Source organism: Balaenoptera ricei, chromosome 8, assembly GCF_028023285.1.
Source record: "Balaenoptera ricei isolate mBalRic1 chromosome 8, mBalRic1.hap2, whole genome shotgun sequence".
In the NCBI taxonomy this organism is placed as follows: Eukaryota; Metazoa; Chordata; class Mammalia; order Artiodactyla; family Balaenopteridae; genus Balaenoptera; species Balaenoptera ricei.
Window position 1 is genome coordinate 86,033,325 of NC_082646.1, and position 13,618 is coordinate 86,046,942.

The following is a 13,618-nucleotide window of genomic DNA, read 5'->3' on the forward strand; positions in this document are numbered from 1 at the left end:
GATGGCAAGAGCTGAAACAGCCACTTTAGACCCTTAGGTAGAAACCCCATGATAAGAATAAGAGCTGCCTACCAGCTCCTAGCACCTCCTATCTATAAACCATCATGCAGAGAGAAATGAGCTTCTGTATAAGCCTAAAAGTTTTGGAGTATCTGTCAGAGCAGCTTAGCCTACATGCTTTCTAGTATAATCTTGGTCCTTTCCATGGCTCCAGTCTTTTACTTTTTCCTGTGCTTCCTCTGAACCTTTTACTGCTTTCTCTGCTATTTACCTCTGAGGAACTTTTCATGGGTTGCTGCCACCATTGATGGCTCATCTCCTTCCTAATTCTCATTGCTGCTTTCATCAATTCCTGTCCCGTCTTTTCCTTCCTTTGATGTTCACCCACTGGTCTGTCCAATGGTCACTTTCTCTGACTCCTTTAAGAAATGCTCTTAGAGACAGTGACTGATAGCTCCTCAGAAATACTGGCATTAAAAAGATAGACCCCACTTGCCTGATCTAAGGTGGTGCTGTGTGGGTTCCCAGGGAATCATGGGATGGACTTTAGTTATCACTGTATCACTATTCAGGAATGGTCCAAAGATATTGGCAGTCATGAGAAAGTGAGTGGTAGCTTTTTATAAGTATTTCCTCTTCAGGAATATTTTCCCAAACAGATTTTAAGGTCTTCAGAGTGCCAATTGTGAGTCACATTTTAGTTCTGCATCAAACAAAGATCCCAGAAAACAGATGAGAAAAAAGAAGAACAAGCAACTGAGAGGGAAAGAAGAACAAAGTAGAGGCTCCAAAAGAAAAGGACAAGAGCAGTCATCTAAAGAAAAGAAGTGATGAGGTATAACAGCACTGGAAAAATAATAAATATTAATAGGAAGTCCACAAAGTTAGTCAAGTAACAATAAGGATCTTTTGCCTAAAGTTGGTCCTTGGAAGGTCCATCCAACACATTTTCAACATTTATGCTGCTGGGTGCCAGGGATCCAAGGAACTGAGACAGTTTCTACCCAGGAGGAGTCCCAGTTTGGTGAGAAAATGGACCAGTGAAACAAATACCAGTGACATAGGTGATGGGGGCTCATGGGGATTATACAAGGTACTGCAGAGAACTGAACAGAGAGTCACTGATTCTTCTTGGGGGGCAAGGGGGGTCAACATGGAAGAGATGGGAAGTTGATTTCCCAGAACTCAGGCAAGAGTCTGGTCCTTAGGACATGCTCTGTCCACTTAATAAAGGAATGAGTGAATGAGCTAATCTGGACTATATTTAAAATCTACTTAGTGAATCTGGGTTCTCAATTCCCCATCAATTGATACCAAAATTCTTGAATTCTTAACTCTGAAGTGAGAGAAGATAAGTAACACGCAAGACTCCTCTTACATGTAAGTAAAGTAATATCATTTGCGTAATATGATTTGGTAGATAATAGAATGGCCCTCTACTCAAAATTATGTCTCAAAACTAGGTCCTGAAATTCCATCATTACCAATTAATTTCTTTATGATCAAATAAGTATTTCGTCGTTTGGCCAAGACCATTGCAAGATTTGCAAAACAAAGTGTCAGTACATTATGATCTGTGGTAGGCTGTAAAATGGCCCTTCAAAAGATATCCATGTCTTAATCCCTGGAACATATGAATGTTACTCTATAAAGCAAAAACAGACTTTGCAGATGTGATTAAGTTAAGGATCTTGACACAAGGAGATTATCCTGAATTACCTGAGTAGGTGTAAGCATGTGTCATTATAAAAGAGAGGCAGGGGGAAATCTGACCCCACAGAAGAGAAGACGACGTGACCAGGGAAGCAGAGACTGGAGTGATGAGGCTACAAACCAAGTAATGACAGCAGCCACCAGATGAGTCTTTTCTTGGATCTGAAAAGAATTTGTGGGCTACTTTATTTAACCTATCATTTCTCAGTGAGGGAAATGAGGTCCAGTAAGACTTACCCAGCTGGTTATAGGAAGGGCTTGTAGTAAACTTAGATCCCTACGTCTCAGTGAATCACACAGTCCCTTTGGGAAAGCATACCTTTAGACATAAAGAGCCTTGACTGTTCAGAAAGTAACCTAGTCTATGCAGTAATTCTACCAATTCAGTTCAAGTATTACTGTCATAAAGGAGGTACACAGTAAGTGTGTGCTGAGTGAACTGTTAAAATCAGGTTGTAAGATGGCCCTCTTTCTGTTCTTTCACAGAAAAAGTGAGTTTTCTCTGAGAGACAAGAAGCAATAGTGACTTCCCATAGTCTCTGAACCTTTTGAAAAATGGTCTTCTATATTTTTCTTCTAATGCAGTGCATTATATAGAAGAAACTCTTAATAAAGACACATGTGAACAATTCTACATTTGTCACAGTATGATACTGTGAGCAGCATAAAATTCAGTGTATGAGAAATGGTGTCTATTTCTACTAGACTGTAAATTTCATGGGGATTTTGTCTGTTTTGTTAACGGTGCATCCCCAGTGCCTAGATCAGTATCTAGCACAGAGCTTGCGGTGAATAAACAGTTGTAGAATGTAGGACCAACCGTAGACCTGGGCAACAAGGGGTCCTACCCTGGACCTCACTTTTGTCCCCCTCCTGCTTCACTCAGTGGGCGAGGAGTGCACGGCACCCAGGGGAGGTGTCCAGCTGGAGTCCACGTGCCTCTTCCCACTTCCAGACAATTTTCTGAGACCTCAGGATTCCCTGGCCAAACAGCCCCAAACTTGCTTCCAGGGACTGGAGCAGCCTCCACCCCAGCTCTATCCTGATTGTAAACCTCCTGCTGGCATGCAGTTCCTAGTACTGAAAGGTGGCCAAGGGACTGCACCGCTTGGGGTGGAGCAGATACTGGACACGGGAGCTGGTGTGGCTACCTATACATTTTGGATGCCATTAAGTGTTAGATATAGCTGGGGCTGTGGAGAGAAGATGAGTAGGCTGTGGGCAGGGAATCTCTATTTTATCATGGGACAAAAGGGTTGCTTTTATCCCAAACCTGAAAATTTAAGAGGAGGCTGGACTGAATAAATGGATGGATGGATGGATGGATGGATGAATGGATGGGTAGATGCATCAATAATTGCATGGATGGGTAAACAAATGAAAATAATGCCGCAACATGAACCAATGAACTATACCAGGGACAGAGAAATGAATGGGGGCACGTGAACTTTCCCAGAGACTCTGACAACAGCCAAGTCTGTCAAATTGGACAAGGATCTCTTTTAGTGCCTTTAAGGATTCATCTCAACAGTAACAATATTGTTCAGAAAAACAGTGACTGTTCATGTCTCATGATCTTAAAGTGACCAAAAAGGTTCTCCAACTTTAGTCGAATGATGACATAAATTGTAACTTTTTAAGATAAAGTTTTCAACCAAATAAAATTTTTTTTTTTTTTTAAACAACAGCTCCTGTTTTTAAATTTTTATTTATGTATTTATTTATGGCTGTGTTGGGTCCTCGTTTCTGTGCGAGGGCTTTCTCCAGTTGCGGCAAGCGGGGGCCACTCCTCATCGCGATGCGCGGGCCTCTCACTATCGCGGCCTCTCTTGTTGCGGAGCACAGGCTCCAGACGCGCAGGCTCAGTAATTGTGGCTCACGGGCCTAGTTGCTCCGCGGCATGTGGGATCTTCCCAGACCAGGGCTCAAACCCGTGTCCCCTGCACCGGCAGGCAGATTCTCAACCACTGCGCCACCAGGGAAGCCCAACCAAATAAAATTTTTAAATGTGTCACTTGACACATTTTGATATCAAAATAGATTCAAGCTTCAATTATAAAAAGAAAGTTCTAAAGTCACAAAAATAAAGCACTTTCTCTTGCCAAGACTCCACCTGGCAGCAGATCTGGCACCTAGATGTGCTCACCAGGCATTTGTCAGCAGGGCAAAGTCACTGAGAGCAAGCAGTCTGATGCCAGACCCCTGGGATTAAATCTTGGCTTCACCTCTGACTAGCTGGGTGACCTCGGACCTGTCACTCTTGGGATAACAAGATACCTACTTCAGAGAGCTGTTATACAGATTAAACACATCATTATCTATAAAGGACCAGAACAGTGTCCGGCCCATAGTCAGCACTCTGGAAAGGCTGGCTTCCAAAGTTAAATGCTATGTTACTGTTAAATGACATAAATGGTATGTGACCCATAGTGTTAGCTATTCTCACTATATGACAAATTATATTTAATCTCTAAAACAGGCATGGTCTCTAAGTGTTGGTCAATTTAAATTTTAAAGGCTATTCTCTAAGCTAACTACAAAGCAACTCTGGTAATAACAGTAGATTTCAACCATCTCAAAATATTTTTTGTGTGTTGCCACAATCGACTTTGGTTAATGTAACATTAATTCAATGGGAGTTTTGTAAGTCAGCAGGTGGAAAGGCTATGTTTTAACTTTGTCTTCCCTGGCTAATGAAGATGTGTTCAACATTTCAATCACTTAAATCTATGCTAAAGTTATAGAATAATAAAAAAGAACCTAGTATCCACCTGTGCTAGAAAGCTGTAGGTAAACTGTACACTGAGAACACGAAAGCAGCACCAAGGAGAGCTACCCAGAAACAAAGATAAATGGATTGTATAAACTGTAAAAATATTAATAATAATAATAATAATGATGATGATGCCTTCTACTCATCTTTTGGAGTGAAAATGACACCACTTACACCTCTTTTTATTTAAGAAAATTTTAAGGTTTTATTATTTTCCTTAGAATAGCTAAATATAAATTCTTAACCTCAAATATGCACATAAATTACATGTGTGAAAAGTCATGCATGTTAATGGTGCACTAAAGGCAGTCCAAAGAATTTCTGTTTGGGGGACTCTCACAAATAGTTTCTATTTCCCCCATTATTAGTATTGCTGTTGTTTTTCTTAAAGCATCTTTTTATAAGAATACACTTCATGACTTCTTCAATGGTGAGTTAAAGTTACACGCCACTGAACAAAAACCTTCAAATTTTAACATTACAACTTTAACAGGATCTGGGAAGATATTATCAGAAGTGTCAGCAGCACAATGAAATTAACACACAATACCCACCACACTTCATAACATTACCTCCTTTATCACACAAATCAGACTGATTTGAAAGATAAGCATTTGTTTGAAAATTAATAGCAACATTCTTTTGTTTCATTTTATGCAGCTTTAAAGACCTAAGGAGACTTAGGAATTAATTGCAGGCTCCTAATAAACACAATGATGTAATGACGTATTTAACATTACTGTTTTTTGTTTGATTCCAAATAAATTGCAGATTTTTTTCTGGGTGTGATACTAAAACAATTACCATTTTGCAAAAAGGATAATTAATCTGCAATTTTTTCACATTAGATCATATATCTCTAAAGAGTGCCCACGGATTTGATAGTCTTCAGCTGCTGTGTATTTATTTTTCATTTTTTCTACTGATTTTTTCTACCGCCCCATCAGTGCTGACATTTAAATGAGTGAGTATTCAACACAAATGTGATCATTTGTACAGCATCCAACGCGGCCCCATACTGAGATGATTGCTTCTGGGAGCCATCCACGGGTTCTCAAATAGGGGGGAAAAGCCAGGCAAAATTTTATCAATTTACATTTTTCTGTGATTAATTTTTATGCAAATAAGGGCCCGACCGTGCTCCCATCTCACCTGAATCATCCGGATCATCAAAGACAAATTGAGCATCACTTATTTAAAAAATAGGCTTTAAACTACTCTACAGCTGTGTTGGAAAATGCTAAGAGCAGGGCATGAACTTCTCTAATATAATAGGAATAGATAAGAAAATGTCTTTTATGTGCATTTTGTACACAATGCCATAAACATGAACTTAACAAAATAAAAAATTGCCTTTGCTTTGAATATTCTCTGGTCTTTGTAATATTCAGCAATGGGAATGACAGCATATGAAACAATATTTTCCCAATTTCTGAATGCATAATCAGAAGTATTTCCCATCAAGCAAAATATACTGACCCTTACATGTCTTTGCCAACTTTCTATTGCTTCTGGATGAAAGTGTCTAATAAACAGATTAAATATGTAGGGGAAACAAAATGTCACAGAATTAAATGACAAATCTTAGTTTGTGATGGGGGTTCATATCGTCAGTATTATGTTGCATAAAATTGACGTAGCACATTTAGGTCTGTACGATCTATTTCTAAATTCACCAAACTTCCACTAAAATAATAGAATTATTTAGTTTGCATTTGGGTCCCATTAAAAATTATAAAAATCATATTGGATTTTTTTCAAATAATAATATTCTCCAGATTTATGAACTACAAATAAAGATGTTTTCCATGCTACCTGGAATCAAGTTAACAGTGTGATTCATAAATACAGTCACAGCTTACAAATGCCACCTCAGCAGTAACTAAGTTCAATTTGCTATTTTTTAGCAAAAGCTATACTTTCTCACATGGTATCTTTTAAAAGTGTGCTTAGAATTTTTTATATATGACTCAGTTATCAAAATCTTCCCAGATGTCTCTTTTGCTCTCACTCACAAAAATAATCGCCAGAGCAGAAATAAATTGTTGACAATTCTCCGAGAATGGAAACAGACCACAGGGGGTCAAAATCTGGTTATCTGAATGGGTGATATAATCGAAGGTTCAGCTAAGCTAAGGGAATTTCAACATAAACAATGCTCTTATTTCCAAGAACGAATTCTCCTTTATATACAATAGTGGAGGAATGCCAGTCCTTTCCTTACTGCTGTGAGAAAAGTGCCGGAAAGGAACAAGATTAGAATCTTAAAAGCTGTCCTGGGGAGCCAAATTACTGTGCAGCGTACAGGTGAGGAGGTAAAAGGAGCAAAAATAAATGGAGTTTATTCCATGGTTTTTAGGGTTTATTTCACGAAGACAGAAATAAAGATATCTAAATCCATAGTTACAGTCACTCTGTGTGAGGTGGCTCTGTGTATGTGTGTGGCCACGTGTGTATGGAACCGTGTCATTGGCCTCTTCTCTCCCTCACCAACAAAAATATGCCACTCAACACCAAATTCCACAAAAAAAAGGATTCCTGTTTATCTCTCACTGTCCTAGTTCAAAAATAACCTGGAAAAGACAGGTGTTTCTTTCACAAAATATCACTAATTTTAGCCTGGTGAGCAATTGATGAGAAATAGGAGAATAACCAGATTCGTACAACTCCTCATACACACACACACACACACACACACATTCGTCTGGTCTGACCTTTGGTTTAAACTAGCCAGCACAGAACATCCTCTGCTGTGGTTCCATCAGAAGTGGAAGAAATTCACATAGTTCGTAACCTGGACATTTCGTATTCTCAAACAAAGGTGGGTGAAGAGCAACTCTCAGTCCCCAAGGATTTACAAACTCTACCCCTGACTTTAAGCAGCAGCTGCTTGGTTGAAAGCAGGTCAGCTGGCAACCACACAGCTGTTTTTTTAAAGTCCAGGATAGCTGCCAGTGTAATGTGAAAACCAGCCTGTCTCTCACAGAAGTAAATTGGCACCTCCCAAATGACAGGGGGAGCTGCTTCCACATGGGTCGATTGAGTACATTTGGGGACAATGGGACAGGGGACTGGAGAAGGAGAAAATCTTTAGGGATGACAACTCACAAACTTAGGGAAGAAATAAAGTTGGTCCTAAAAGGAGCGGAGCGGGAATCCAGAGCTCCTGGTGAAGGTCGCAGGGTCTCACAGCCCACACATTTAACCTTGGCTACAATCTTTTTTATAGAAATCAGACGACCCCTCCTTCCAACTGAACAATCATTCCTTGATAATCATTCCAAGGAAGGGGAAATGTATATAGCCCAATGACTTTTTACACATGTAGACACCTGTGCAGAAGCATAACCCCAAACAAGAGATAGAATATTTCCCTCACTTCACTTTACTCTCATTAAAATTATATTAGGTATTAATAAGGTGAGGTGGGGAAGGTGAAGCTCAAATATTAAGAAACTTGCCAGAGGTCAGGTAAGTGACAAGGCTAAGTTTCAAACCCATGATCATCTGACTCCGAAGACACATCCTCCTCATTAAGCCATAATGCCCCTATCAAATTAGAACATGGAAAACAACATATATAGAAATAAATTCCCAAAATAATTTATGTAAAATTAATAAATAGATCATTTAATGAAACAATTTACTAAAACTGATATTCCAATATACTCAACATTCAAAGGGATGCCATAATTTTCTTTAGGGAGATAAATTATTATTAGGGTCAGCCACATATGGCAGAAAACTCAAATAATAGTGGACTAATATATATATATGTATATAGATATATGTATACATATATCTATATACATATATATACATACATATACATGTATATATAAAGTTTTATTTTAGATAGAAATTTATTTTTCTCTTATGCATAAATCCAGAAATTAGCAGTGCAACTGGTATAACAGTTATTCAGTCATTAGAAACCCAGACTTTGTCTTCTTTTCTCTCCACTATTCTTATGTCTTTTCCTTGTTATTGCCTCATGATCACAAAATGGTTGCTGCAGCTCCAGCCATCATGGCCATTTTCCAAGCAGCAAGAAGGGAAAGGTAGGAGTAAAAGGGTACCTGTCTAATACTTTAGCCAAAACCTTTTAAATAGTTTTTCCAAGGATTTTACCTAATGACTTCCACTTTTCATATCAGGGGCCACCTATATCTCCAGTGGAGATTAGTGAATTTAGTATTTGGTCTAGGCCCATTCCCACCCTTGATAATTAAAGAAGAGGGAAGAAGAAACTTTGGCAGACAATCAGTAGTTTCTTTTCCAGGAAGAGGAAAAAAATTGATCCATTTAAGCATTTAGAGTAACACAAATCTAAGAAACTCCAAATATCTGTAAGAATATAAACAGCTCTGCTCATAACCAGAACTCACTGTACTGAAAATTACTACCAAAAAGAATGGTATCCTTTATGAAGTGACTACTGAAAATAACTCCTACTGTATTAAAAAAATGCATATAATATATACATACGTATTTCTCTAAACAATATATATAATTGTGAAGAGACAATTATAGATGAAAATGGGTCACTCAAATAAATATTTCTTGAGTGTCTACAATGCCAGGAACTCTTATGGGCACTTGGGATATAGCCATGAACGGGACAGACAAGTTTACTGCTATCATGGAGCTTATAACCAACAAACGAATAAAGAAGGTGTGAAAATGGTACGTGTTATGCAGAGAATTAAAATATGTTAACATGATGGAGTGACTCTGTAACTAATTTATGTGGGGTTATCAGGCAAAGTAGGAGGCTACATTAAAGCTGAGATTTGAATGACAAGAAAGAAAGAGCCATATGAAACTCATGGGAAGAGTAATTGGGGCCAGAGGAACAACTGGTGTGATTATGTTCCATAAACAGAAGGAGAGCTAGGAGGCTGGAGCAGAACGGGGTGGGGACAGCAGTCATAGAGGTGGGCAGGAGCCAGAACTTGTAGGGTTTGGGGAACCAAGGTAAAAAGTTGAGATTTTATTCTAAACATGATAGAGAGTGTTAAGGATGAGAGTAACATTATCTAACATTCAGTTAAAAAGAAAAGACTGGATGCTGATGGAGAATGGATGGTAGGGGAGCAAAAATGGAAATAGAAACAGCAGGCAGGAGTCAATTTCTATAGAAAAGATGATGGTTACCGGGACTAGAGTTTAGTGGAAATCAAAATAAATGGACAGATTCCAGATCTAGGCATGGAAATCAAGGAACAGATTCATCAGTTGAACTTGAGGATGGATTAGGTACTGGGGTGGGGCTGGTGATGGAAAAAGAAGTGAAGTGATGCCCAGGTGTTCAGCCTGAGGACATGGATAAATGGAGAGGACTAAAATAGGAGCAAGTCTGAGAAAGGAAAATAACCTTTCTAATTGGGATATGTTCAGTTTGAGATTCCACTTCCAAATGGAAATGTCTGGTATGAAATTGGATCTATGAGCCTGCAGAGGTTGTTGGGACTAGAGTTACGAATTTGGGAACCACTGGAATCCTGATGGCATTTCAAGCCTCGGGAGCAGATGAAGTCATCCATGGAGTATAGAGGTAAAAGAGAAGAGGTCAGAGGACAGAGCCCTGGGGTACTCAATATCGAGAGTTAGCACAAGAAACCAAAAAAGCAGGCAGCAAAAGAGACTGAAAAGGAGTGTCCAGTGTGGTAGGAGAGAGACCAAGACAAGAAAGTGTTTCACAAGTAGGAAGTATGAGGTTAAACGTGTCAAATGCTTTGAAAGATCATATAAGAACAAAGAAATGACCATGGCAAGACCTGTGTCACGTGTTGCAGAAAAAGCAGGTTTTTTCAATATTTACTTTAATGTGAGTGAAACACTGTTCCAGAATCAAGAGCACTCATATTCCAAAAAACCCCCAGACAACCCAAATTAACACAGACTTCTCTCTCTCTACTCCCAAGTTCAGTCTGAGAACCCTATCACTGACCTTGGGAATTCTGAAAATTAAAAATGAACCTGAGAATCTTATGTCCTCTTTATCCTCACTCTCTAATACACAGAAATGCACCAACATCACATCAAAATTGTCAAAATAAGTACATTTAAAGCTCATTTAAGTGGGTTTGTGCTCTCTTCTGTGCTTTACACATCAGAAACAAGCATGTTTGTGCTTTCTGGGTCTAAGACAGCACTACCAGGCAAAATATATTATTTCTGCTCAAATCTATTCCAGAATGTATTCATAGAGTATTGGATAAAACATCCTATTTAAACAATATATAATGTTACACATGCAAGATATTTCTCATACTCTTATCTAGGAAGCTATTTTTTAAACAAGTGTTGTGAGACGCCAAAAATAAAACCAATTCATGATTGCTCTTATGCAATGATGGGCTAGAAACCACTCAGGCTACTAAAAGTTGATTTGAATGGGAGGAAGAGGAGGTCAGAGGAAGACTTGTGTCTTTGTTTGGCGAGCTGGGGAGTGAACAGTTGTGTTTGTGCATGTGTGCATGCATGCCTGAGCCCAAGACTTGAAATGCAAAACTGAAGAATGATGTATCTCTACTCCAGCCAGCCCCAAAGTCTGCTAAGAAAAAAACTGCTGACATGGAGGAGATGTTTTCTCAAGAGATGTTGTAAAAATACAAGGCACCATAAAGGCTGCTTCAGAATCTTAGTGACAAAGGGCATGCTAGAGCTGGGGTGTCAACTACAGCAGAACCTATGTATGCAGTCGAATATGTGTATGCAGTGTAAGATGCCTTAGGTACTTTAATAGAGAAAAAAATAAAATCATTCTTATTAATAAAATCATTCTCATTTAAATGTATGCTCTCCAAGGAGCATAACCTAGTGTTATCACTGTGCAGACTGAAGGGGGCACAGCACTTTTTGGCATCTTGAGGTATTTGTAGTGTTGACATGCACTGGAAGCCATGTGGTCACGGACGCACCTGTAGTACAGGTAACATCCTTCCTTGCAAGGTGTATGTCCTTAACAAGGAAGCTACAACCAAAGAATATGAGAGACAAGAGGACTATCCATAAATATACGTGAAACACTGTGGAGATGCTCAGGAATAACCAGAGAGAGGTAAGGAAGAAGAGCCAGAAGGGCTAAGATGCTCCAGTTAGCAGGTGGGGCTGTTACCCAGGAAACATAGCCATTTACAGTGTGACCTTATTTGTACCTCAGGCTAATGAGGTCTGAGGACATTTGGACTCCACCAATAATAAAGCACATGTGTTTTTATAATACAATTCTATGTTTACTTTCTTATTAACTGTATTAAGCTATTTACACAGTGGAATTGTACTTAAAGAGTTATTTAGTAAAGACATGCCACAAATAGTTTCACTAATGTTAATCACGCAAGTGCAGTGAAGCAAACTTATGTTCGAGAAAGTAACATGGGTGAGAACTTCCCATTCTTGTGATACTTTCCAGGCCAGTAGACTTGAAATTATGCCATTCCAAAATAATTCTGGGGTGGGAAGCTTCCTAGGATAATACAGCCACATTTAAGTGAGAGTTATGAAGAGAAGCTGATGTGAGAAAGCTGTAATATTGCTGGCATAAAAATAGGTGCTGCCAGGGCGTGTGGCAGTTGACAGATGGGCTTGCGGAGGGAGGGCTAAGGGACATCCCTGGAAACCATGAGGAGGCCAGCCTGAAGCAGCAGGTGCTCAGCTATAATGGGCGCCCAGGACCTCCAGGGCAGATAGGAGGGAGCAGCTTTAAGGAGGAGGGTGGCATGACACCTGGGAGTAAGTGTGGCTGCAGAAAGGAACCAACCCAGAGACAAAGTGAGCCCATGCAAGGTCACTGGTGGACACTCTCAATAAGCAAAATGTCAAATTCTAGACGTCTAATTCTAAAGATTGAACAGTATCACTGGCGAAAACCAGCAAGGCTCTTAAGTAACGTGAAGGAAAATTCAGTGGCTGCTGGGTCAGATGCCTGGATTAGGAAGCTTTAGATGAGACACTCATTCAGGGCCCGCCACATCACTAGGATCTGCTGTCACTCAAACCCAGCTAAACCAGTTGTACAAACCTGCACACCCGATCTCTTCTTTCTTTCTCCTCATTTCCCTTGTCTTCTCCGGCTTGAAAAATATACTCTGGAGGTATCTAGTATGCATGACACCAAAAGAGGTTTCTTTAGGAAAGATTGTACCAATAAATATATATGTAAATTTTTTTCTAAATAAAGTGGGTGGTAAATTGTATTACATAGCATTAGAAAAAGAGAAGAACAGGTTCTTAAAACCTTTTTGGGAAAAACTAAACTTACTGAAAATGGAAATTAAGGATAAAACAGGATGGAAAACCATATACTTCATCTACATACTTTTTATTCATTCAACCAGCATTACCTGGCACCTACTACTGTTTCTTTGTTGGGAAAACAAAGATGAAAGGGATCTGCTCCCTGCCTCAAGTTTTCTAAGAAAGAAATATTACACAAATAAAGATTTAAATGCTCTCTCTTAAGGTTGCCATGTGAAAGACAAATAAAATTATGCTTATTTCTATAGGATATCATTTGAATATATGTTAACTATAAAATAAGGAACATCAAGTCATTTAAAAAGAAATGCTCTATTTTTTTTAATCACAATTTATCCATATGTTAAACTTATAATCCTAAATGTTACTTTCAGGAGAACAAGGCCCTGAAATGGTACCAGTCTGGCTAAAGGTTAAATCCTTATGATGGACAAATAATGACTGAAGACAAACCAAGACAGCCTCCTCACAGTGTAATCTCTCTGCAGCTGAGTGGAAGATCTGACCTCCCAAGAATCCTTTAAACCCAGATTCACTGAGGCAGCCCTACCAAAGATGGATACCAACCTGACTTTTCAGACTCAAGCTATTCAAGACAGGACTCCAAAGCAGGCTGCAGCATGCTCTGAGAAAGAAACTGCTCCTAAGTATTACCCAGTAATAACTGATGCCCCTACAGCCTGGCTCTTGCTCCCATCACCATGGTGATTTGCTGAGTCACACCTTCAGCAGGCCTTATAGGGTACACGGTTAGATGCATGGGGAGGCCATGATAGTACTGAGAGACATAAAGCTGAAGAAAAGACTGAAGACTTTAATCACAAAGAAGCCTGCAAAACCAAAAAGCCCAAAAGTTAAGACATCTGG

At 39.2% G+C, this 13,618-nt stretch overlaps 1 protein-coding gene across 17 annotated transcripts in view; it reads right to left on the reverse strand.

The window, feature by feature from the left end:
* The window catches only part of DCDC1 (doublecortin domain containing 1), a 466,050-nt gene that overhangs the window by 93,728 nt on the left and 358,704 nt on the right, over nucleotides 1-13,618 (reverse strand). The window contains exon 20 of one of the 17 annotated variants that reach the window (XM_059931323.1): nucleotides 12,516-12,592. The exons of the other annotated variants lie outside the window; for them this stretch is intronic. Within the exon in view, the coding sequence (XP_059787306.1) occupies nucleotides 12,516-12,592 (77 nt within the window). The remainder of the gene's footprint in view (nucleotides 1-12,515; nucleotides 12,593-13,618) is intronic. 17 annotated transcript variants of the gene reach the window in all.